Source organism: Phoenix dactylifera, chromosome 11, assembly GCF_051530095.1.
Source record: "Phoenix dactylifera cultivar Ajwa chromosome 11, Ajwa_hap1_PhDact_Kaust_v1.1, whole genome shotgun sequence".
In the NCBI taxonomy this organism is placed as follows: Eukaryota; Viridiplantae; Streptophyta; class Magnoliopsida; order Arecales; family Arecaceae; genus Phoenix; species Phoenix dactylifera.
The window spans coordinates 3643331-3668625 of NC_143200.1; the positions used below are offsets into that span (position 1 = coordinate 3643331).

General features: G+C 37.0%; 3 protein-coding genes across 6 annotated transcripts; 1 reads left to right on the forward strand and 2 right to left on the reverse strand.

Annotated features, from left to right (window-relative positions):
* The first annotated feature begins 366 nt into the window (after nucleotides 1-366).
* On the forward strand, nucleotides 367-10797 carry LOC103710632 (putative magnesium transporter NIPA2). 2 transcript variants are annotated; one of them, XM_088706436.2, is made up of 9 exons: nucleotides 367-724; nucleotides 829-1010; nucleotides 1312-1368; nucleotides 3820-3910; nucleotides 3990-4150; nucleotides 4612-4739; nucleotides 4828-4965; nucleotides 8491-8583; nucleotides 10167-10797. In XM_088706436.2, exons 2-9 carry the CDS (start codon nucleotides 875-877, stop codon nucleotides 10233-10235), a joined length of 873 nt encoding a protein of 290 aa, XP_088562562.2. In that variant the 5' UTR covers nucleotides 367-724; nucleotides 829-874; the 3' UTR covers nucleotides 10236-10797. The 2 variants fall into 2 exon arrangements, with proteins under 2 accessions (XP_088562562.2, XP_038984302.3); XM_039128374.3 differs by having other exon boundaries at nucleotides 371-724; nucleotides 10100-10797.
* LOC120111371 (wound-induced basic protein-like) lies at nucleotides 9248-14202 on the reverse strand. Of its 3 annotated transcripts, none has more exons than XR_016397752.1 (3): nucleotides 13969-14202; nucleotides 11991-12190; nucleotides 9248-9470 (listed from the first exon to the last, which is right to left on the reverse strand). XR_016397752.1 is itself a non-coding variant. In XM_089926034.1 (2 exons), exons 1-2 carry the CDS (start codon nucleotides 14040-14042, stop codon nucleotides 12118-12120), a joined length of 147 nt encoding a protein of 48 aa, XP_089782160.1. In that variant the 5' UTR covers nucleotides 14043-14202; the 3' UTR covers nucleotides 11886-12117. The 3 variants fall into 3 exon arrangements, 1 of the variants encoding a protein (XP_089782160.1); XR_016397753.1 differs by lacking the exon at nucleotides 9248-9470 and adding an exon at nucleotides 10452-11874 and having other exon boundaries at nucleotides 13969-14200; XM_089926034.1 differs by lacking the exon at nucleotides 9248-9470 and having other exon boundaries at nucleotides 11886-12190.
* An 858-nt stretch (nucleotides 14203-15060) lies between these two features.
* LOC103710604 (FHA domain-containing protein FHA2-like) lies at nucleotides 15061-22539 on the reverse strand. The gene is made up of 3 exons (XM_008796416.6): nucleotides 21522-22539; nucleotides 16793-16950; nucleotides 15061-15406 (listed from the first exon to the last, which is right to left on the reverse strand). The coding sequence occupies exons 1-3, from the start codon at nucleotides 22300-22302 to the stop codon at nucleotides 15197-15199; spliced, it is 1149 nt and encodes a 382-aa protein (XP_008794638.5). The 5' UTR covers nucleotides 22303-22539; the 3' UTR covers nucleotides 15061-15196.
* Between the last annotated feature and the right edge of the window lie 2756 nt (nucleotides 22540-25295).

Sequence of the window (25295 nt, forward strand, 5' to 3'; positions counted from 1 at the left end):
TCTTCCCACTCTTCAATAAATATCTCCAGAAACTTCGGAACAATTTAATAAATACAGCTTTCAAAATTAAAAATATATTTCTTAATTTATATAAAAAATATTTTAAATAAATTGAAGGGTCACACTCATCCAATGTGTCTCCCACGTGCCAAAATCTAATAAAATTAATTTATCTTTTAAATCTTCCCATCCTTCACTAAATATCTCCAGAAACTCTAGAACAATTTAATAAATATAGCTTTCAAAATTAAAAATATATTTCTCGATTTATATAAAAATATTTTAATTAAACTGAAAGGTCACACCCAACCTCCAATAAATATCTCCAAAAACTCCGGAACAATTTAACCAAACCTCATAGTGCGAGTCTCCACAAGGAAACATCTGTATGACCATCCAAACCGTACGTTAATCATCCGACGGACGATGCAGCGGCAGCAGAGATAAATCGCGTTGTGGAAGACTCACAGGGGCCCGCACGGGGGAGCGCGGGACTCGGAGGTCATCTTAAATTGTGGAGCGGAGGCCCGTTGCCCTGCGCGTCTCCGCCCCCGTCCAAGTCCAATCCCTTTCTCTCTCTCTCTCTCTCTCTCTCTCTGTCTCTCTCGCTCCAAATTCCATGAGCACAGCGGAATCCACCAAATATCCCCCTCCTTTGAACCTATCGATCCATCCCGAGCATTTTGCTGGGTGTTGATAGGGTTTCTGACCCAAAAATTCCAAGGTCTGAGATCTTCTCCCATTCTCTCTCCATCTTTCTTGATGTTTCTTTGATGTTTGGGGAGAGAAATGACGATTTTGTTGTTCTGGATTTGGAATGGGTTACAGGGATTAGGTTTCGAGGGATTCCGGTGAAGGGGATTTGAGTTTTGCCATGGGGGGCTCGGGGTTGTCCAAGGACAATCTTCGTGGACTCGCACTGGCCCTCTCATCGAGCTTTTTCATCGGGTCCAGCTTCATTATTAAGAAGAAGGGGCTCAAGAAAGCAGGGGCAACTGGAATCAGGGCAGGTTGAATCTTTCTCAGAAATTTGGGTTTTTCCATATGGGTCTTGTTGAATCAATCATCAAATATATTAAAGATTTTTTCCTATTTTTTCTTTATTTTTGAATTTGGGAAGATCAGTACTCATTTGGGTGTCAAAAACCTGATATTTATATATGTTTTTTTGGGGGTTTGGGTGCTAGGGGATTGAGGCTCATCTTCAGGCATGGTGCTTTGGGAAATGTTTGTCTTGTTTAGAGAGGTGGTAATTGAAAAAATGTGACTGAATTAAAACAGTGACGCCATTTTGCTTTTTCTTTATTGCAGGATCAGGAGGGTACTCATACTTATATGAGCCAATGTGGTGGGCTGGAATGATTACTAGTAAGCAAACTATTGAAAATTCTTCTTTTTTTAAAAAAAAAAATCATTCTAATGTTTTCTCTCTATAGAATGTGAAAATGTGTTATAATACATTATAGATATTCTTTTTCACATTTGAATCTCATGCAGAAACAAGTTTTATCTCTTAAAATTAGATGAGAGCATTAATGTAAATTCACTATGTGATGTCATTAATTACATTCATGATATATGCTGCCTTAGTAAAATTCTTCCAGTTCAGCTGGCTATGGCGGCCCTTACTTGACATTCTGGTGTGGGTTTAGATATAAATTTGCTCTGCGTATGTGCATTCATAAGAGTTAATGTGCCCACTGGAGAGCTAGAGACATAAACTCCATTTGGAATATAGAGCTTTTGTTAATGGGTCAAAGAAGCACCAGTCTATAAATACTCTGATTTTTGGTCTATGGTGATATCTAGAGAACTTGCACACAATATCATGCATATAGCGTGCTTCCAAAGCCTGTATATTCTCCATGTCGTTATTATCTGTAAAAAGAGCATATGATTCTTCTAAACTACTGGTATGGTCCTGCAGCTTATCAATGGATTCCATGACTAAAGGTTATGATCCCATCTAATTTCCTTATGCTCTGGTGTGAAAAGCAAGTCCATGGAGCCTGTCACCAAAGATAGAAGCTAAAGCCCTTAGGTTTTCAATAACCATTTCTGAATTCCTGATCGTGAATCCTTGCTTTTCTCAATTGAGTTCATGTTTCACATGACAGTTAACGAGCTCATGGTAACCAATCTTGCTGCAAACCCACAGTGGACACTTATGGATTCACTTGATGACTGGACTGAGTGGTTAATTAGTTAGAGAAACAGGAGTCCTTGTGGAATACCAGGAGGAAAGAGAAAAGATTAGGCCTCTTCCACCCCATGTGTACATATACCCACATAAATGCATGCATATATGAACTTTGCCTCATTTTTTAGCTTGCCAACACCAGGTGTCAGATCGACCTGATGTTGTCAGTGTAGTAAATTCAAATTTTAATCCATGTTTTTAGGTAGCAAGCCTACAAAATTCTGAAATATGTCCATAGGCCAGGAGTGTGAAAAAATTTGAAAGAGTAAAAATTATGAGTTTGATACATCTAAGTTTCTGTGTTCTTGAACAATGATCGACCCCTTTGATGGTTTTTGGTGTAGTTCTTTACCCTTTTTCTGGTTTCTTTATTTGTTGAGACAAAAATTGATGAGCTTCAAGCATCAGAGTTTCTAACGTGCAGGTGGAAAATTGAACATAGGCAAAGATTTAAACCTTTGGAGAGCACATATTTGTATTTAAAGCAACTCCACCCTTTGTCATTTTTATTACATCATGAGCAACGTATAGATATAATTGGATATGGTGCCATGCAATTGGTTGGGTGCAGTGGACTTGATCTATCTGTGCCATCATATGTGGTGGGGTTTCAACATGCGTTAGTTACAAAAGGTTAAGTCATACTGCCTACGTATAAAGTCTGTTCATTGTTGGCGCTCAATAATATTACTTCTAGACTTGAGGGTGCCAACTAGTGCAGTTGGTAGAGTCTTTGGATGCTGGTAGTAAGGACCTGGATTTGAGTCTCACCGTCAACCCCTGATTTTGACCAGGAATTCTACCATTCTAGTTCTCAGCCCATCAAATTATATTGCCCTCTTACTCTAACCCATCCTTCTTGTATACTTCTATGATCCTATCTTTCAGCCCATTGGACTTATGAAGCCTATGATCATGATGAGAAATGTGGACTTGTGTAGTCAAGGTCTCTGGAGCCAAAACAATTTTGTTGACTAGCAAATGCATTGAAAAAGAGCAATTAACTTCTAATAGAACATTTTGACTTTATATCATGGATAGAGAAGAAGGGAACAAGGGGCTTTCTGGAGTTGATGTTTAATGGGTCTCTAGGTGGGCAAACCCTAAGGGGCAAATTTTATCTTGATGTGTCCAAGGGAAAGATGCAGAAATTTTTTGCTCCTGGGGCATATTGATGTCCTTTAGAATAGTGCAAGATATCTTCTCACATCAAGCTTCACAGCTTGGCAGATGAATTCAAAGATTATCTCTGTTTGCATCATATGTGGCCCAATAACTTAGCACTTTGAGATGAATTTTGCCCATCAAATAATGCATGCCAACAAATTTTTCTTTAAGTTAAAATACACTTCTATCTTTTGACTTTTGAGGAAGTTGCTTATCAGAAGTAGATTATCTTGCTTCTGCTCACTTGTAATGTAGAAGCATTTTGATTGGTACTTTGAGATGAGAAACCTTTTAATTTGGCTTTCCATGATATAGTACTGTAACATTGAAGAAATTTCTCGACATCCAAGATCATATCTTCTTGTAGCCTTCATTTTCTTAAAGCCATTTAAGCATAATCTGACAGCTATGGTGACTTTTACATATATTATAAATTCATCATTGTTTTGTAGTGATAATTGGTGAGATAGCCAACTTTGCTGCTTATGCATTTGCTCCGGCAATTCTTGTAACTCCATTGGGAGCTCTTAGTATCATTGTCAGGTACAGAAATAGACCAGGACTGAAAATGTTTAGAACAGAAATACACAATATTTCTCTACTGAGAGTTACTTTCATGCAGTGCAGTGCTAGCTCATTTTATGCTGAAGGAAAAACTGCACATATTTGGTGTTCTTGGTTGCGTTCTTTGCGTGGTGGGTTCTACTAGTATTGTTTTACATGCCCCAAAAGAACGGGATATTGAATCAGTTACACAAGTGTGGGATCTTGCCACTGAACCAGGTAATTTAGCAAATATATGCCAAATGTTTTCACGTCAGTAAGATCAGTTTATCCTTTTTTGTATTTGTTGTATTTGTCAAATTCATTATATTACAAGATTGATATCGCTTCTTCAGTCAAATTCATTATATTAGTTTGATTAATATCTTGAATGTTAGCTCATGGAAATATTGAAGTCATCTAAAAGCATATCTTTTACATCTTGTGCTGGATATTTATCCATTATTAATCATCCTGTGCTTTTGAATAATTGAACCTAAATCGCTTGGTTTGCATTTGATTATTTCTCACGCACCACATGTGCACGCCTGCACACAAAAACACATGCATATACATACACATATACATCTATAGATGTATAGATCCATACATGTACTTATGTGTATGTGTATCTCCCAAGCTGCATAAACCTTGGTGTTTTTGTAGATATTAAACTAACAACTAGATCTTTGTTCCTACAGGATTTATTGCATATGGTGTTGTGGTTGTGTTCTTGGTTATTTTCCTCATTGTCCAAATGGCACCACGATATGGTCAAACGCATTTGGTAGTATATGTCGGAATATGCTCGCTCATGGGTTCCCTAACAGTATGTTTAGCAGCTTTCACATGCTAATTTAATCTTCATATATCCATGCTTTCATGCATTTAATTATCCATTAGTATTCTTGGTGCAGGTTATGGGTGTAAAAGCTGTGGGTATTGCCCTAAAGCTTACATTTGAGGGATTGAATCAATTTGTCTTTCCTCAGACTTGGTTTTTCACAGTTGTTGTAATTATCTGCTGTCTTGTGCAGATGAACTATCTAAACAAGGTAATCAGGACTTGTGAACATGAATGCACTAATCTGCAAGGCATTTTCAAAGGCTATTTTTGTTCATTTAGAGGAAAATAATACCCAATATTTTGGCTGTTCATTTTCCAATTTGGCAAATAATATCCATCTTACAATATAGGAGTCTAATTTGTAGTTTACTTAGTTGTTTAAACTGTTGGCTTTAGCCATTAACACTTGTCATAGATGAAGTGATTGATTGCATAAAGAAATAAGATTTGTTGTTTATGCAGTTTTCGTAAAACAAAGCACTAATGGATAACTGTTCAAATAATAACTGCAACTGCTGAGTTTCAAATAATGGTTTTGGAAGATAACAACTGGCTTTTTTTTTAATAAGAAACTGATTTTTTTTTTTTCAGTAAGAATTCATAAAATGCCATTTCTTTGGACATACAAATGATAATAAGGCCTGGTCAAACTTGATTGCCGAGGGACAGTCTAGAGTGACCTTTCCAGTATCTCAACCAAGGTCCGCCGTACCGGTACCGGTCCGGTCCGTACCGGCCGGTACCGGTCCCGTACCGGCCGGTACTCGGTGGTTTCAAAAACCACAGCGCGCGGCGCTGTGGTTCTAAAAAAAAAAAAAAAAATCATACCGGTGCGAACCGGCTGGTTCGCACCGGTACGAGGCCGGAACCGGCCGGTACGGGCGCCGGACCGGCCGGTACGGGCGCCGGACCGGCCGGTACGGGCGCCGAACCGGCCGGTACGGATAAAAAACCGGGAAATACCGGTTTTTTATCCGTTCCGGTACCGGTCCACGGCCGGACCGGTACGTACCGGCCCGTACCGGCCGGTACGGACCGGTACGGCATTCCATGATCTCGACTCTATTATAAAGAAAACTGGGGAGGTAGACGAAACAAATAAAAAACATAGCAGGTTATATGAAGTGGAGTTGCTGCTTGAATGTTTTGTGGTTGCAGCGTGTCTGTGAAACTTAAGCTGCAATTTATGGGTTTCGGTATTATAAGACCATCTAAATTGGAGAAAATGCTTTGGAATATGAGAGCTTAGGAATTATATGGTTTGTGGAGATTAGACATTTTATAGGGGAAAAACGTTGTTGGAATTGTTTATAGAAGTAAAGAAAAATATAATAGAGATATAAAATTAAGAAGAAGCAAATGAAGAGTATTTTCTTCATGCTGTAGAACATAGATGCTACTGAATTCTAGAATATCCTTAATCATGAAGGACATTATTATTACCCTTAAAAATGTGTACTAGAAATAATTCAGAACAAAATAGATTCGTGGGGGATGACAAGTTACAGAAGATTGGATACAAGGAGAATATTGCTATTTTATTATGTGCCAAGTGGAAAATCATATTTCCAACTGTACTGGTCAAGATCTCTTGATTGAAATCCTTGTTTCCATAAACGAAAACCCTAAGGATACTAGAGGAAAATATTGCATATTATTTTCACAATTACTTTGGGAAAAAAGATATATGTTGAGATAGATTTTAGAGGAATACATTAGTAGAGAAGCATGGTCTGCCGTACCGCCTATACGGGGTGTACCGTATCGTATCGGAAGAAAATCGGTACGAAACTTCACTTGAAGTCAAAATACAGGCCTCGTACTGCCCCACACTAAGGCGTACTGAGGTACGTACCGGCTCGTATTGGAGATATACCGAGATAAATATTGAGAAAAATGGCTAGAGACCTGTTTTGGTATAGAGGTGTACCATACCATACCGTACCGAACCAAGCCAAACCGATAAGGTATTCATATGGTATCTGGTATTGAGATTGCGAATTTTGCACAGAAGATATTCCTTTGGAAAGAAGATGGTAAAAAAAGTTAAATTTGTTAACCGTGAGAAATTGCACAAAAGCTTACCTTCATTTTCTATTCATAACTACACCGCTTTGAAGGACCATTGAGAGTGATATTACGGGTGTTACTTGAGGTTCCGTGGTTAGGTATAGGAGCTATGTTAGGGGCCTTATAATAGCTTGGATTTTTTTATTAAAAAAAAATAAGAAAAGGGTTGTGGCTTCATTAAGAAAATGACAGAAACAAGTGCATAACCAGGTAGAACCCCTAGCACAAGCAAGTAAGAAGTGAAAAGGAGAAAAATATAAAACAATTCATAAAACCAAACTAACGAATTAGCCCCTAACTTGTGAAACACTGGATGAATATTTTCGTATTCTGGTATTTACAAGTTATTTTCAATTGTAATTAAATAAAATCAAATGATTCCATCCAATAGTTTAAAGTTATAAGTGTTTTTGCTTTCTTCTCATTGTAAACTATATATATGCAGCATAGAGAGAGATTCTTTTATTTTGTTGAATAAACCTTGAGCATTTGGATGGGTTTTTCTTTTAGTTATCTATTGCTTTTGAGAATTGATCCACTTTCCATTTCTCTTTTCCCTTCTCCCTCCTCTCCCTTTCTTCTCACATTCTTCTCGGATCTAATTGGAGGTATCTATTTTTACATAATTGATAAAAGAGTTTGAAATTCCTTTTACTTTAAGGCTCTGTTTGTTTGCTGCGGAAGTGAATGAAAAATAAAAATTTGCTTTAATGAAAAATAAAAGTTGGATATTTTTAGTTGTTTGGTTGCACTAGGAAAAGCAAAGAAAAAGTTGCAGAGAAACATTTTGTTACTTGGTTGTGCAGGAGGTGGTTTGTTATGGGCAAGTTTTCTTGTTGTCTTATCCAAAAGAGATAACTTTTGGTTTTCTTAACCGAAAAAACTACCTTTTTTGGTGAGGGAAAGAATTTAAGGTGGCTAGAAATAATATAAATTGTGATTGTTGCTGAATATTTTCTTCATGAATATCCCCTTCACTACAAAACATTGGAAAGTCATTTTCTCCTCTAACGAACTCTTTCTCCCACTTTCTCAGCAACCAAGCAGAGCCTAGGAAATTTAGGGTCCTTCTCGTGTCCTGTTTGGGATGGAGGGAAGGGCATTTGGGAGTTGCCTCTTAAATCGTGAAAAGTCTTTGTTGTGCATATTCCCAAAGGATGCTCTCAATTCTTCCTGCTTTGCAGCCCCCTTCCCCCAAATGAAATGGTGAGTATTTGTAGCCATGGTAAGATGTCATTAAGGCCAAGAGGGCTTTACATGATGGCTTCCTTAGGCCTAGCTAGTTGTCTTTTGAGTACTCAGCCTTTGCTAGCTGGATCTTGCACTATCTGGGCATAGCTACTTCACTAACTCAATGAAATGCTTAGTCCATATTCCATATTTGTACAAATCATGCATTTCATCAGACACCAAGCTATGTTGTAATATTTGTAACATGGGCAATGTAAATGCATCATTTCTCATGTCATTTTTGTGGTTTTCGCACGTGCATGTAATGAAGTCCATTAAATATTCCCCTGTATATATCCCAGACAAATCAGACTCAGATTACCATCATAAATTTATCAATGATTTCTCATTTTGCTGATCATAATTCTGAGTCTCCAGGGAATCAACATGTATTCTAGGAACTTCTTAATAATTGTTTAACTCATCTATGCAGGCATTGGACACCTTCAATACTGCTGTAATATCTCCAGTCTACTATGTGATGTTTACCATTCTCACCATTTTTGCTAGCATGATCATGTTCAAGGTGATTAGTAAACTTGTAGCTTTCCCTGTTTTATGTTTACATTTGACTAATAGTTGCACAGTAGGCAAGGATGAGGCTTGAAAATCTCTCTCTCTACTAGTGTATATCATAAAAGTTCTGCACAAGCAAATCATGTTTAATATTGTCTTCTTTTTTTTCCATCTCATTTATTGCAATCAAAATATGAGTTGATTTGTTTGTTCTCCATTGGCTTGAAATACTCTAACAGCATCATGTGCATTCAGTGCTCATGCTTGAGATGTTCAGATTCATGTTTAGTTTATCATGTTCGCAAGAATAAAATTTATTCAGATTATCATCAACAAACTGGAAATGATTGGAGACTATAAAAACAAAATTGGGGGAAAAAGTGGAGCAAGACTTAATGGTCACAAATGAAGGTGGAGAAAAGTGGCTAAAAGAGCATAGTTGACAGAGGACCATCTAATAAGAAATCTAGACGCACTCTTGTTAGGTGCAAACAAAAAAAATAAAAAAATTTATTTTATTTAAAAATTAGAAAATTTTATTTTTATGTGGACTCTAGGATTAGAATTTTATGAAAATTCCAGTATTTTATTTCTATGTGGACTCTAGGATTAGAATTTTATGTGGATTCTTATTAAGATTTTAGATTATCTATATAAACTCATTGCTATGTTAATTGAGAATATAGTTTGCATTATTGAGATTTAAGAATACAATATATTGAGTTGCTCTCTCCCTCTGCCTTCTTCTCCTCCATCTTCTTCTTCTCTTTCCTCCTCCCTTGTTCTTTCTCCTCCTCCTTCTTTTTCCATCCTGCATCAATTTGGTATCAGAAGCATCCTAATCTCCCTGCCTCCCGAGCATGTCTTGCATCAATTTGGTACAGAGCTTGTCCTAACCTGCATCAATAGTACATAATAGGACCGGACAGTTACCATGTTGAAGAAAGGAGTAGAGGATCGTACATATTATAATAGTACATATTTATAATATGTTGAAGAAAGGAGTCAATTCAGAAATTAAGGGTTGGTTAGAACACTTTCAACATTAATGTTTGATTACCAAATTCTTTGATGTGAATGGGAAAATAGCTGTAAAATTCCTGAACGGGTTTCACCGCATGTAAACATGACATTATGTCACTAATCAAAATTTTGACAATACCTTACAAGCTCCCAAGTTGAACAATGTAATGATTATCTGGCTCGAGCTGGCTGACTGGGTTGACTACATTAGTGGCTGTGCTTATGACAGTCCATGAGCACTTCTAATTAGTGATTCCTTCATACATAAACTTATGCATGACATTAGATTCTTTGAAAATTTCAACCCGTCTGTCTCATGTGGTTTCAACATTCCTTGTTGCTTTCTAGTTCAGTCTTATACTCAGCATGCTATGTCTTGGTAAATATTGGACCTAGTTCCAGAATCTCAGCAACAACTGTCATTTACTAAAGCTGAATGTTTTCATAGTATGTTAATCTTGCTTCCATTTTTCTGCTTCCTGATTTACTGTGTTACGAACCAGGACTGGAACTCACAGAATGCATCACAGATTGTGACCGAGATATGTGGGTTCGTTACCATTCTTTCAGGAACTTTCCTTCTTCACAAGACAAAAGATATGGGTACCAGTCCAACCACAGAATCTCTTCCAGCTTTGAGCAACTCGTAGGAATTGTGAACGAGCAAAGACTCTTCCCATTCTTTGGTCAAGTTATCTTCTGCCAATTAACACTTCAAGGCACATATTTTTGAATTCAAACGCTCACGTGACGGTCCATGAAAGTTTTGTAACGCGGAGACGAATCCGGCACCGATTCTGACCAGATTTTTGGGGCACAAAGAAAGAACCTGGTTATGACTATTCAGAAGAATGAAGGAATTCAGCTTTGTTCAGTTGGAAAAAAACTGTCAAACAATAGTTCACGCTGGGGTAAACTTCACTTGGTGATTTTCCAAGGACCATGGTGTGGTCTTAAAGCATAGATTCCTTGAAGGACTGTCCGCCTGTACAATTTTCGCTGGAGACTTGACCCTTGGACGAAAGCTACGGATGCTTTTTTTTTCTTCCGGTTACTACCAAATATTTTCTTGATGACTTTTCATTCTTGGATTCTTATTGCCACATTTGTAAGATCTGTACGTATCCTTGCTCTTGCGTCAATATGTAGAAAGAGAACTTTATGTTTCTAGTTAGACATTAATTCAGGAAACAGTTGAAAATGACCCTCTTAAATGATTGGCATTTGAACAGCAGTCGTGACGAGATGCTCTCTGCAGCTAAATTGTTGAGTTCAGGATCTAGGAATCTTGGTAATATATAACCAATTACATATACTTAGATTCTGTTTGTCATCTTTCAACCATCTACTACCATCTAACGCCTAATGTAACGTTATGTGTAGGGTATCTTATGTCACTGATAGCTCCTATTTTGTCATCTTTATCTTATATGTACTCCCACTAACTCTATGGAGAACTCAGGTGGACCAGCCCTCCTTTTCTCGAAAAAAATAGTTTTGTTACTAACTTCTTGGTTCCTAATAGCAGCACACATCTTGAGAGGAGGAACTTATACAGAATGCAAACCATAATTGTGCGTATCAAATGAAGAAAACTAACATTAAGAAAATTATGAAGGTCTCTGTTTCTCATCATATTACCGATGATAATATCGTGTGCAGTATATTCATTGCATCGGAAGCATATGTTTGCAATAAAATAAAAACTTCAAGATCTTTCAAACCTCCAAGTGCAGGATCTGTCACTGCGATCCTTGTCAAAATAGCAGAGACAAACTGAGAAGGGTTTGGATAGAACTGCTCTTTCTAGCGAAGGCTATAAGCTTTGGGGCATGCAGCTACATATCTGTCATGATGCAGAAGGGAAACCAGGCAAGATGCACAAGGGCAATTGGCCCAAATTTAGGCCTAGAATGATGCAAGAATGAGATACTAGATACTTTTAGATGGTGTTAGATCTTCTAGAAATTTATTATTGCCTCAGGTTGGGCCCACCCCTCTGAACCAGTATGGCTAATTTTTGTTCATAAAAATGAGATTACATTGCCTCATCAGGCCAGATTTGGTATAATTTTCTCTGATCAAGATATAATGTTGAAAGCAAAAATTTCTAAATGTCGAATTAAGACATGGATCACTGGTAGCAGCAGTGTTGCATTTTTTCTGGTTATTCTTCATTGTGATGGCTTCCTATAACATCCTGGTGAAGCACTCCACCTCTATCTTTCTACAATGAACTTTCAAGCTGGTCACAGCCAAAGAGATCCAGGAGTGTAAACTACTTGCAGATCATGGAAAAACTACCATTCTGTTAGGTTCTAATGAAGATGGGGGAAAACCTTACAACTACATGGTAAATGCACAAATTTTAAGATGTGATATTTAAGCACTTACACTGGTCCAGATAAATGAGGTACACACATCAAAATCCAATCTGGCAAATATAAGCCAAGATAAGCAATACAGTCCTTGTTTGATGAAGTGTTCCAATGCAGTACACTCTCATTTGCTCAAATTACCATCATTCCATCATCACAGGCTTGTTCTCACTTGCCTTCGGCTTCTGCTCCTTTGGCTTCTGCTCTTCAATTCTCCTATTTCCAACAAAGCAATAAATTCCCAATCAAAAACTACTAGAGGGGAGATCATGTCAAGAAATAGAGTTCTGGGCATTCGAACAATATACAGAGGCATATTAAGCATAGCTATACAGGTTATTGCAGAAAATGGAATCTTCTTCTGGACATCAATCACAATGCAGTTAAATTTAACATTAAGGCAATGTTTGGATACCCAAGAATACCAAAGCATTGGGCAATACGCTGGTATCTTACATGTGCATTGGATAAAATTTCTATGGAGGTGCTTGGATACCAGATTTGGAGTATGAAAATAGCCTGAATAGATCAAATACAGGAGTATTTTCATACTCCACTAAAAGTAGCGTAAAATGAATTCTAGCATTCATTGGGCTGAAATCTCGCCAACCCCTTAAAATGATGGTTAAGGGGTCATAACCCACATGTTTAGCAATATCCAATTGAACTTGATCAAACCAGCACGTTTAGCAGGTTTGACAACATCCATCTTAGAAAGAACCAAGGGATATCCATCCACATCATGAGCACCTTCCTTCCTCGAAATGTATAACACCATGAAGTATAATTAAGAAAGATGTCTCCCAAGCTACAATTTCCAAAATTTAGAATCATAATAACAGCTATCTAGCTTGACTGAAGCAAGCAGGGTCAAAAATCTCTTGTTCTTCCTCAAATTTCTCACCATGATGATCTATGCTGAGAATAAGTTCTCATGGATGATAGTTTGACTGGAGCAAGCAAGGTCAAAAATCTCTTCTTTTTTTTCGATGATAGACTCTCATGGATAGTATTCTCTATTTTTCCTTAAAATGCACCTTCCTTTGACGACTCCTTTTTCATCGCCAAGATTCACCTAATAAGTCACCATCTTGATGAAATAATGAAACAATGAAATAACAAAACAATAATGAAATAACCAAAGGTTATATTTTGATGCTACTACATCCAAGTATAGCTTGAAATATTTCTACATCAGTTTTGCTTGTTTCCCGACACCCATGAGTACCTCTTCAGCACTCACTACCTTACAAGCCTGAGTGGCAAAGCATTGTCACGTCTATGAATCTGGTTATATGCTCATTTCTGCTTTTTGCTCCATCAACTCTAGGCTGTAGCCTTCTTCACCCATAGTCATCTTACTAATTGCACTCCTTTCTTATCAAAGGAAGGCGCTTGCCCAGCAAGAGTTTTAGTACACATCCTTTTTTTTTTCTATCCCAAACAAATGCATAAGCTTTTCTCTTGAGCTACTGCTTGTTTGTTTACAGCATAACTTCAAACACAAAATCTTAGCAAATACAATATCTCCCTTGAGCACCTTTAACACCTCATTAAGCTTTCAAGAAAAGATGGAGAGGATGACAATGTGATCGAGATAAAGCCGCAACATTAGCGACATCAAAAACTCTTATTTTTCACCCCCTTCTTTCGTGCGTCAAGCCTATACAGCTTGCGTCAACAAATGCTGAGAAGGAAATAAAAAGACTTCTATTTCCTGAAACTGGGAACCAAACTTTGGGCGAAAAAAAAAGACTTCTACAAATCAAAGCATTTTAAAAAAATATATACAATCTAGCTAGGTCTTCTGAACAGTGAAAGCAGAAATCTAAAGCTTCCTCCTTTTTAATTGTACGTCGAAAAAAAAGGAGGAATGAAGAGAAATCGTTGTTACGGGTTAAGAATCTAATCAACAAGATCAGTGCTTCTAAATTCTCTTCGACGGGAATTACTCAAACAACAAATATCGTGATGGGGGGAGGGGAAGAGAGTACCGCTTCTCGGAGGCGGCGGCGCCCTTCTGGCTGAGGAAGGAGCGGAAGAGAGGGGAGTTGACATCGTAGATCATGGTGGTAGGGTTAGGGTTTCGGCGAGCCTCACGGAACTAGGGTTTAGGGTTTGGAATACCTCCTCGTGTTCGCTTGTTTTCTCTAGAGGCGTGGGTGGCACGAGAGACCTTTGGTGGTCCCCGTTTACAGGTAGGAGTTTATGAACAGCTAGCGGTTTGGAATTATTCTAAAATTTCATTTATATAATTTTAAATAATAAGTTTAATTATATTTCGATTTTATTATCAATATATATTATATTTTATAATAATTAATTATTTTTATAACTATTTATATGAATAATAATAATAAAATAATTTATAATGTATAAATATATGTAAATTAGTATTTAAGCAAGCTAATTCTAGCACTAGCTTAATTCATTTCTTAACTAAGCAATAGCTTGCTTGTTTATCTGCTCTATTTATCATTTTAGAAGATTTGATAATTGAGAAAAGAGAAAAATATTTAATGAACAGTTGTGATTTTAATCGATCATATTTTTATTTTTTAAAATTTAATTAACTTAATAGATGTCTTGTTGTTAGGCTTATAGGTTGGGTAAGCTAACTTGGAATAATCATTTTATATCTCATCCGGCTAAAGTCAAATATAAATCCAATTATAACTAAATTTGAATGATCATTTTATATCTCATTTGGCTGATTTTGTTGGCTGCATTCGCACTTGCTGAATGTCAGCCACCATTGTACCAAAAAAAAAAAAAGAAAAAAAAAGAAGCACATCAAGCACTAAAAAAATGAACGGTTCCGTATTAAGAATAGAATATGTGATCCAGTATGAAAATATAGTAGAAATATATATATTTGACCCTACTCGAAAAAACTACATGGCTAGAATTATCCACTGAGTTTTGCACAAAAATATAAGAGAAATTCAAGACTTAGTCATTCCTGTAAACAAATAAATAAATGCCTTAAACATGCAAAAAGAAATATAAGGTGAATTTTTTTTCAAAATCTCCTCCACCTTTTGATAAAATCCTGTGCGTAAGAGAGAGAGAGATAAGAACTAATATACAATCAGCCACTGAACCAAGGTGGCGGATCCATCAGACATCTTATATTTATAAACGAAAGGTACAACACGGATCATATAGGATACTGCCACAACATCTTGCCGTTTTGATGACTCACATACAATCGGGCGATACTCATGAGAGCAAGGAAACTAACGAGACAAACTCCGAGGTCACTCTCCCTTTCGACCTTGTGTTGATCACAAAATGCTCCGGGTACTTCCTTAGCAGCGTCAGCAGGCCAAACCATGGTCTTCCTTTGGTTTCATTTGGTGACCAGTCCTCAGATGTCAGGTATCTTCTAACCCTGCTGTGGTGCCATATGTTGCCATACTGTTCAACGAGCTGGATCAAGTTGCAAGAAAACCATAAGCTCTAATATACTGAGAACTAAGAGACTACATACTGGATAAAGCAAGCATTTAATTAGCTGCAGGTCCTGGAATACTCAAATGGAGGTGGTGGCTGTAACTGGCAAGGAAATATAACAAAATTATCTGCCAAGGATGAATAATTGATGGATCATACAAAAAGAAGTCTTCCATCAAGCAGACAAACTCACTTCAAAATAAGCTGCAATGCCATCAGAAAATTAAGGGGAAAATATTGTAATGCTAGCCTCATGATGTATATTGATGCACATAAAATCAAACTTAATTCAGAATTATACAGGATGAACAATTGTGAGTCTGCAACATACTATTATTATAATGCCAACACACACATGCCATCTCCATATGATGCATTTTGCATGCTCTAAGCACATGATCACCTGCACTGAGGAAGCTGCTATGAACATATGATCACCTCCACCCAGGGTAAAGCCCTGGCAAGCCAAAGTATGCACCGATCACAATAGTTCACCTGTTTTATCTTCAGTGCCAGTCACAGCAGCATCCACCTTATTCCCTTTCTCTCATTGGATAACAGCACCACCATTAAAATGCCTATCCAATTGTGAGGTCACACATATCCGCCCAGCCCCTTGGTATGTACTTGACCCATCTTTTACTTAGGTATGGATTAGATGCACCCAATACTTGTCAAAATAAACTATTACCATTGCAGTTTATGATATAGAAATCACAGTAACCCATGTTTGAAATATATGTACATCTAGCACACAATACTAGCCTACTGAGACTATCACAAAGATATATATTATTAGATATGCAACTTAAGGCTCAATAATCCAAAAGCAATAACTGAATTGCCACACAAGATTTAACCAATGGCAAATGCTAACCAACTAAATAGAAGAAAAAGAGAATCTGGTCCTGGCCATATAATATGTCCAGCGTGGATAAGCTAATAATAAAAATTGAAAATGCAGTGCATAGTTGGGTCTTGTTTGAATTATGATTGCAATTCCTAGTCAGGTTGGGATTTTGTGTTGAAATCACAACTTATTGGAAACATATAAATTCTAGCCTTTGTAACTATAGTAAAAACTGAACAACCAATTATATGAAAGAGAACTGGAAAGCACACTGCATCAGAAAATCTAATGCATATCATGCATTGATAACAAAGCACTTCTTTTCTATGTTTCCATGTATTTGTGTCCAGCATTGCATGATATGTATTACTTGGTGGAAGATACTTAGATGAGCCTAGACTGCTTTAAACTCATGGTAGAAAATGGCAGCCATCATCATATCATTTCATTACTCCTGTTTTAAAGAGAGAGACAGATATGAGATATCTAATAAGGCATTGTTTCTAACTAACCTCCGCATGAAGCTTTGCCATCGGCATCCACTCTCCAGGGCCACAAAGATCAGACAGCACTGTGGCTACAGATGAAACAACATCTTTCTCTTCTAATTGCAAGAGTTGATGATTATCTGCTTCCCTGTCAGCCCTTGATCTCGTCTCCGACTTTTTCTCTGAAAAAGATGAAAGTAAAATCATGTCATCCTAAGAAAATTCCTAGCTATAAATTCTACTCTCATATTATATACAAGATTGTGACATATGGAAACATCTACATATTAGAACAGCGCTTCCAGTTCATTCATATGCAAGCGATAATACAAATCGGCTATTCTATCAACTAGAAATTGTGCTTGGCTCTGGTTTAGAATTGATAACTTAAAGTGACATGTAGTTTTGTTATCGAAAACTATTCCTCTATCGCTCTATGTTCAAAACTCTTGGGAACTTTAGAAGTTGTTTCTTGGTCGCATGAGCTTAAAGTGCATAACCACAACATAAGCCTCTGTACCAGCCAACTAGCCTTCCAAGTTTCATGTTACTCTAGCTGGGCCAATAGTTGGATGCCAATTCCAAAGGGCTGACACTAGCTAGAGACAGTCATAAAACATTTTACTTGCTCAAAGCGGCAGCCTCAAACAGATAAGATACCTTTTGGTTAAGGTCAATGCAGATAACTTATCACCTTTGTTTTTTTACACACTTATCACCCTTTGTTTGATAGGTTGGAGTGAATATAGAAGATAAAATTACAGATTACTGGCAGAATACACCATTTTAGAAAAGATGTTGGTGCATCAAAGATGCAGCACAACATGCACTGAAGAAGCATTTCGATTTATTTAAGAGAGAAATTGCCCATTTAAAGCTTCAAAATTATTTAACAAAGTTATAGCTATATGACTAGTATACCATTTACATATACAAAAGATCAAACTCAGGAACTTGAAAATTACTTATCACGTGCAGCGTCCCAGGCATGAATTTCTTTTCTTAAGAACACTACAAGGAGACCACTCACAGGGCCCTAATTACTGCAGCCGGTGACAACTTCAGACACAGATGGTAAGATGTTCTTTGTTCTGTTAATAACAGGCATCTTGGCAACATTAGTATACTATAGAACTTGTACTAACAGATAAATGCCACATGTCACAGGCATCTGATTACAGCACGAAGCACCTAATGGAAGTTGAGCTGCAAAACCATAAGTTTTCAAAACTAGCATGGGACGGTACCAATATGTTAGCTGCAAAAGGGGAACCTAAGTTCAATACAATAAATAAATGAAAGCACAAAAGGTTCAATAATGAAGTCACATCTCTATATATTATATATATGATATTGTCGTCTAATACTACATCTTGAAATATCCAGCTGGAACTAATCACTGACGTGATAAAGGAAGGGAACAAACTGTAATTCCATACCCCTATCGGTTTTAGTTGGATCCTAGAATTTGAAACCATAGGATATTAGCAATATTCATACTTCCTCATAAAAGATATGGATATAAATCAGTTATAAGCGATATATATTTGTTTGTAACAAATATGGTTACAGAATTATTTAGTCAATAATACATAAATGTATTCATTTCAATAGTATATGCAAACTTCATGAGAGAACATAATTCCACTTTATGTTTGATTAACTTACATATAAGCTTCTTCCAACCTTTCTTTATTATCTTTGTAAAACAACCAAATGGTGTACAAAGATCCACAATGGCAACTGCATTCACTTAATGGCATGACCGTCTTGTTGATTAGAATAGCTATATAAAAGCGCACACCCTAAGTTAAAATTGTCACTGCTAATGGCCAAGGATGAAATCAATCAAATTAACAATGTCTCTGTATGAAAGACATTTGAAGGCATAATGCCATCATTTATCCAATCCACTTTGGGTCTATGAGAGCAATATGAGTCTAATAAATATGGCACCGATAAAGATTTGGATACTTGTGTATAAATCCGTATATGTATTTGTTCTTATTGGCAGATACAAAGATGGATACAGATATTAGTATGATGCTCAAATTTGCTCTCATACCCGGATAGAATTAGACATAAAGAGATCGAAACAGATATTATCCACTCCAATTTCACCTTAATTCCACAAAAGGCGACCAACCATATATTTGCATTTGAATATCTTAAATATGGTATATTACAACGTTCTAAATCTCGTGAAGCAGTCGTGCCCTAGTTTCTCCATAATATATGATGCCTCATTGTCTCAACCCTATCCTGGTGGTCCATCTTGATCGAGCGTCTTGATAGATACCCTCCCTTTCTCGCATTCTTCTTTACCATATTTCTTTCTTTGTTTATTTCCTTTCTTTTCTTCTTTTCTTCCTTTCTTTCCTTTTTCTTCTGCTTTCTTCCCTTCTTCCTTCTTTCCTTCCTTTCTTTCTTTTTATTCTCCCTTTCTTTCTTTTCCCTTTTCTTCTTCTTCTTTCCTTCCTTTTGTTTTTCTTCTTCTTTCCTTCTTTTCTTTCTTTTATCTTTCTTCTTCTTTCCCTTTGTGGATGGATTTTGGAGTCCCGCACCCACCCGGTCCCGTTTATTCTCAAGAATGGGGCAAGATGGCCTAGACACCCCCCATCTTTCTGGAATTTAAAACATTGGTATTTTATATTGAAAAATTTGTGTTTCATGTTATGTTAAATGTAAGTAAATAAAAAAAGGTGGTGGCACTAATACTAGCTTTGTGTTTATTGCGTAAACCATTTCAGCCAGTACAAAGAACATATGCAAGTTGAAGTGTCATAAGTGTTTGTTAACAGCAGAATAAAATTCTCTGCTACATGTTAACACTTCAGAATAACATAAGCAAGCTTTTGTTTTTTACTATGAGGTTCTTAGTGGTTGTTATATTAGACAGTTGAGATAGTTGTCTGTGATGTTGATGAATCAGCAATTAGGAAACTGTTTAAAAAAACTGTAACAAACTATATCCCATACAAAAAGTACAACACCTTTTCAACATAAATACAATGACAATATTAGGAAAAATAGTAAGAATTGAATAGATCTTAGCAAGGATGAATTTCATGCAAAATAATCTTCCCTTCCCCAATGAACAAGTTCTTTGTCGGGCCCATGAAATCCAACTAATGATAACCTACCAACTAACATTAATCCTAATATTATAGAAAAAGTGGAACCTTCAGAGACTTCGAAAAGTTGAATATTCAAAGATTTCCATAAGTTGAAGATTCAAATTTCGAAGATCTATAAATGTGGTTCTTTCTAAAGTGCGTAATATCAAATGACCAAACTTCTAAAGGGAAAAAAAAAACTTGCAGCCTTGATGCACTTGAAGAAACAAAACAAAAAGTGCTTAAAATGTAACAAGCTAAGGGACTGCCAGGAAGGTGAAACACAAGTCTTCTAAATAAATAGCACAAAGAGTAGTTTCAAATCCATCTGCCCATGACATATGATACTTAAAAGTATAGCTTTACAGGCCTCAGCACCTAATTCGCATATAAAACTCTCAAATAATAAATGAGCTTGTGTTATATGTAAATAGATTAAACAACCACCTAAAACACCTATATCTGTCAGAAATAAATAAGAATCTGCAATTGTAATCTCACAAAGCTATTAACTATATTGAATAGCATTGCCTACTTTGAGCAAACCCAAATAGGATATAAGCACAAAATTGGAGATCCTGATTCAATATTGGGACACTTAAATGGCCTCTAGGAGAATACTTGACACAGCCCACTTAAATGGTAGGTATCATTAGTCCATAGCTTTTCAATATTGGTGGGATGCCCTTCCACATTATATAGTTAAATTCTTAAAAAAACTACTTGAATAATGAGGAATAAAACCAGGCTAGATCACTGGTTTGGACAAACTAATCAATTTTTTTTTACCTTACTTTAAAGACTGAATATACCGACTAATGGTTGCCCACACCATTCCTGATACTGGACTTTTAGGACATAGAGAACTTGATTATAGCAGAGCATTTTGAAAATTTTGAGACTTTCCTGAAAGTTTGTCTCATTGAGATAAACCAAACTCATACATAATAATGCAGAATCAGGTGCTTGAACCATAATTAAGGCCCTTAAAAAAAATTCAGCAGCAACCGATGATTAGAACAACTTTTTTCCAAGGGTTCAATCCTATACCTAATCTAATCTTTTAATGCATAAGCTAAACCTCGCCATGATTGAAATCCTAGTCAGATTTTACTCCTCATTTGGATCAAACAAGAGAGAGAGGGAGCAAGGGAGGCCCAGAAAATGCTCATTCAGCCACTAGAAACATAGTGAATTACATTGATCGGATCCAATCCCATTTGTTTGTGCATTTGCATGGATGATATATTCTTCATTTCTCCTGAATTCAATACCAAACATTTATCCACTCAGATTCCTATCAAATCCCTAATCTTCTCCTCCAATCATAAGCCCTTAAATGCACTTTTCTTCCTTCAATGTCAGCAAACCTTTCATAATCTGTCCGCCATACCAATCCAGAGGCATGCAAATCTGTTACCAAACTCCATTCAAAAACATAGAAGGTGATTTCTACAATTCAATGCAAAAATGAAAGCATTTTTTTTTTTCACACTAAGAATCTAAGCAAACTCCAAACATATATGATCATCACTCATTATCTAATAAGACCAGCAACGGAGGCTCACAAAAAAGAAAGAAATAAATAAATCCAGCAAGGGATGGAGAGAATTGAATGTTTTCAGTTCCAATCTTACCCAATTGTCCCGAAGAAGGTCCCGCCTTCCCGGGGAGCGCAGCACCGACCCCATATCCCAAAAACCCCTCCATGTCCCCGGAAGAACCCCTCCTCCTAATCTTCTTCCCCGCCAAGCCGACGTGCCCCACGCCGTCATCCACCCCATCCTCCTCCTCCTCTTCCCGGTCGTCCTCATCATCGTAGGAGCCGTCGCGGAAATCGGACGGGCGGGGGCGGCCCTTGCGGGCGAAAGGCAGCGGGACGGCCACCCCGGCGGCGGGAGGGGGGAGGGACGGGGGCGGGACGCGGCGGGCGACGGCGGCGGAGGCGAAGATAGAGCGGGTGGGGAGGAGGAAGTAGAAACGCTTGTCGCCGATCTGGAGGAGATCCTGGGAGTCGAGCTTGACCGGGGGGTTGCCCGGAAGGTGGAGGACGCCCTCGACGAGGCATCCGTTCTTGCCGATGACGTCGAGTGCGAACCGACGGCGCTGGAAGTCGTAGAAGATGCGTGCGTGGTGGCGGGAGATGTTCATGCCGCCGCCGAGACTCGAGAGGTCGACGTCCACCACCGATTTCTTGCTGTTGCGGCCCAGCATGATCGAGTAGGTCTGCATGTAGTACTCGAAATCCTCCCCTTGGAGCTTCGCGAACCCCGCCTCCACCTCGCCAGGCCCCGCCGCCGCCGCCGCCGCCGCCGCGGCTCCCCCTCCGACCATCGCCATGGCCGCCGGAGCCAGAGGTGGAATGCCGGAGAAACAAGAACCCTCGAATCTGGATTTTCGGCGACGGACAGCGTCCATTTTGGCCGTGCACAAGTTTTAGTGCGATTCACTTTTTTTGTTTTCTTTTTTTGTCATAAAATATACACCAGTATGTGCTTGATCTTGCCAAAATGCTTCCATTTTAAGTTTTCGAATTTACCATCGCGGAAATCTTTTAAGAGTTTGCTAGATTTGATACTCTGAGCATTTCATTTCAGATATTTATCTTAGATTACTCTTTCCCACCATCTGTGCTTCTTTCATAAAGTCATTATAAATCGACCTTTTCCTTTTTGGGTAAGACTTATCAACTCAGTTTATCGTCTGGGATCACTTCAATTGTATATTCAGGAGAAAAAAAAAGAAACAAACAAACAAAAAAAGCTCTGTCAAATTTTTTTGAAGATAGAGAGATTTGAAGACAAGAGAAATCAGGCATCCAGAAAAAAATATATTTACCTTTAGCTGAAAAACAAATACCTCAAATAAACCTTTTTAATTTGATTCTTTAATATAAGAATATGTTCTTTCATTTCAACATGATAAAATTTGATTATCTAAAAACATTTGTTCTCAAGAGTATTATGGATTATTCAAGTACACTAGAATGCCAAGTATTTATATAGCTTGGTATCTAAAACTTCATATGCTTACAAAAAAGTAATAAAATGGGTTGTAGATTTGAATGTATTCTTTGACTGCTGCTGCTGTTGTTAAAGCTCTTATAAACCTAAGAACCAAGGAAAAGGTCATGGAGATGTGCCTCCATAGCTACACCTCTTGAATGTATTCAATATCCCCCTTTTTGGATTAACTTGAGAACATCTTAAACATCTATTAAGTACCTTTTGCTCTCCTATTTCTTTTTTTTTATGAATGAATATCATTATATAGGAATAAGCATGTTTATAAGCATCAGCATATAGAATTTCCTTATGAACTTGAAGAGTTGAGGAAGAAGAATACCAAAGAAAGCTTCTTGGTATAATTCACCATATTTGAGTAACTTGGAATGATTCAAGTTGCTAGTAGATCATCAAATGTCAATGAGGAGTGGAATAATATCGAGTAAGACCTCGTACCATCGGTTAATCCAGTCAATGATTTAATGTTACATACCTTCCTAAGTGACTCTTAACTCAATCATATGTACTTTCCTTGCATAAAGATAAGAGCCTCTAGCTGTCTGCAAAGTCACAATTGCATATACTAAGCACCTTTCTCTGCAATTTCCCTTTCTTTAGATGATTTTGACAATATCATAAGCATCTACAAAACACATCTACACTAGGCTTCATCACATTCTGCATATTGGACCTAGTGGAGGAAAACACATATAAAGAGATGCTTGAAAAAGGTTGGAACTTGGAAATCTAGCAGTGCTTGCTTCTTGGTGGGTTGTATAAGAGATAATAAGATTCATTTTATTCAGGGTCTCAATAGAAGAGTCAAGCACTTACCATGAACTGAACATAATTTCTTTGTTATCTTGAGCTTGTTTATTTCATTATTTTGCTTAGCTTTTTGTTTCCTACCTTTGAATCATCTAGACTATGTATTATTTTGTTCTTTCATGAAGTGGAAACGATGGTATTTTCTAATTTCTTAAAAATAATGTACTCATAAAACAAGAGAAAAATTAACAAATATAGAAGGCACATTCATCAAAAAGACTGCTTTTAATTAATACTATGAAAGTCTTAGATTTTGGGCTTGTAATAATCAAGACTAGCAATCAAATTACTAAGTCTTATTATATATCCATGTCGAGATTAAAGCCTTTTGATACATACCAAAGTTAAGGAATCCTTAAAACTTTTTTCTTTCACTTTTTAACGGTGACAATCATTACTCACAATTCATCTCACTCTATCTAAAGTTAAAGGGCTTTCTTAGTAAAATGTTTAGGGTAGATGTAAGCATCCAACTCAGCCATTATTCGACTATGTATTAAGCTCATGATTTAGTTAAATGCAACTCCTTTCATAATAATAAATGAACACAGAAAGCTATTACAATAGAAAGTCATGAAAGAAAGCCAAAGAGTTTTATTCATAGGAACTACAAAATAACTATTTCGATGTATATAATTTTACAACACATAGGATCACTTTTCTTTGGTTAGTTCTTACAAAAATGTTGCCTTTATAGTATCAAATTTGATATACATGAATCAACAAAGATATCTAAGAATCTCTATTTCAAATACGTGTAATGAGACGTATGGAAATATGAGGGTCATGCATTAACCTGATGTGATTTTGTTTTTTTTTATAAATAAGTAGATTTCTATTGTCAAACAACTGAAGTTTTCTGTTAAGATTTGCATTGGTTTTCCTCATGTTAATATCTCATAATTGCTCGATAACTACATTTCTCAAAAAAATCTCTACAATATCAAAAATATTAACATGATCAGCAAGGCACTTGCAAAACTATCTTAATTCACGCCTAGAGAATCAGCAAGATCCTTTATACTTCAACTTGCACAGATTAGCCAGGATACAGGGACAAAATTAACGTTTAGAAGTAGTTTGAGTAAAGAAAAACTATGAATTTATTTCAAAATGCTAAAAACATATAATATATTTCTAGACAATCAAAACAAGTAACTCGTAGGTAAAAAGGTATACACTAGCATTCTATCCTTTTTCATTAAAATGGTAGAAAAAGAAGGGAGTGGTTCTATCCTGTTTTTTTCTTTTCTTTTCTGTTTCCTTGCCTTGTCTTTGATGCGAGGCAATAAATTGAAAAATTATACTAGAGTCCAAATAGCACAATTCTAATGGGACATAACTGCCCTAACTCCAACTTTTTGCGGACAGATTCCTCCTATCTGGATGGCACGTCTCGCAATGTGCAATGACATCACCTTCAACCTAAAATGTAACAAATCACAGCATTGAGAAAAGATAAACGTTGATAGCTGTATTGGCGAGAGAGGTGGCGCCGATTTTATTATCCAAGATCACAATGTCAGGCTGGTGACAGCAGAAGGGCGGCAAATTTTTGATACGACTGTTGTCAATGCC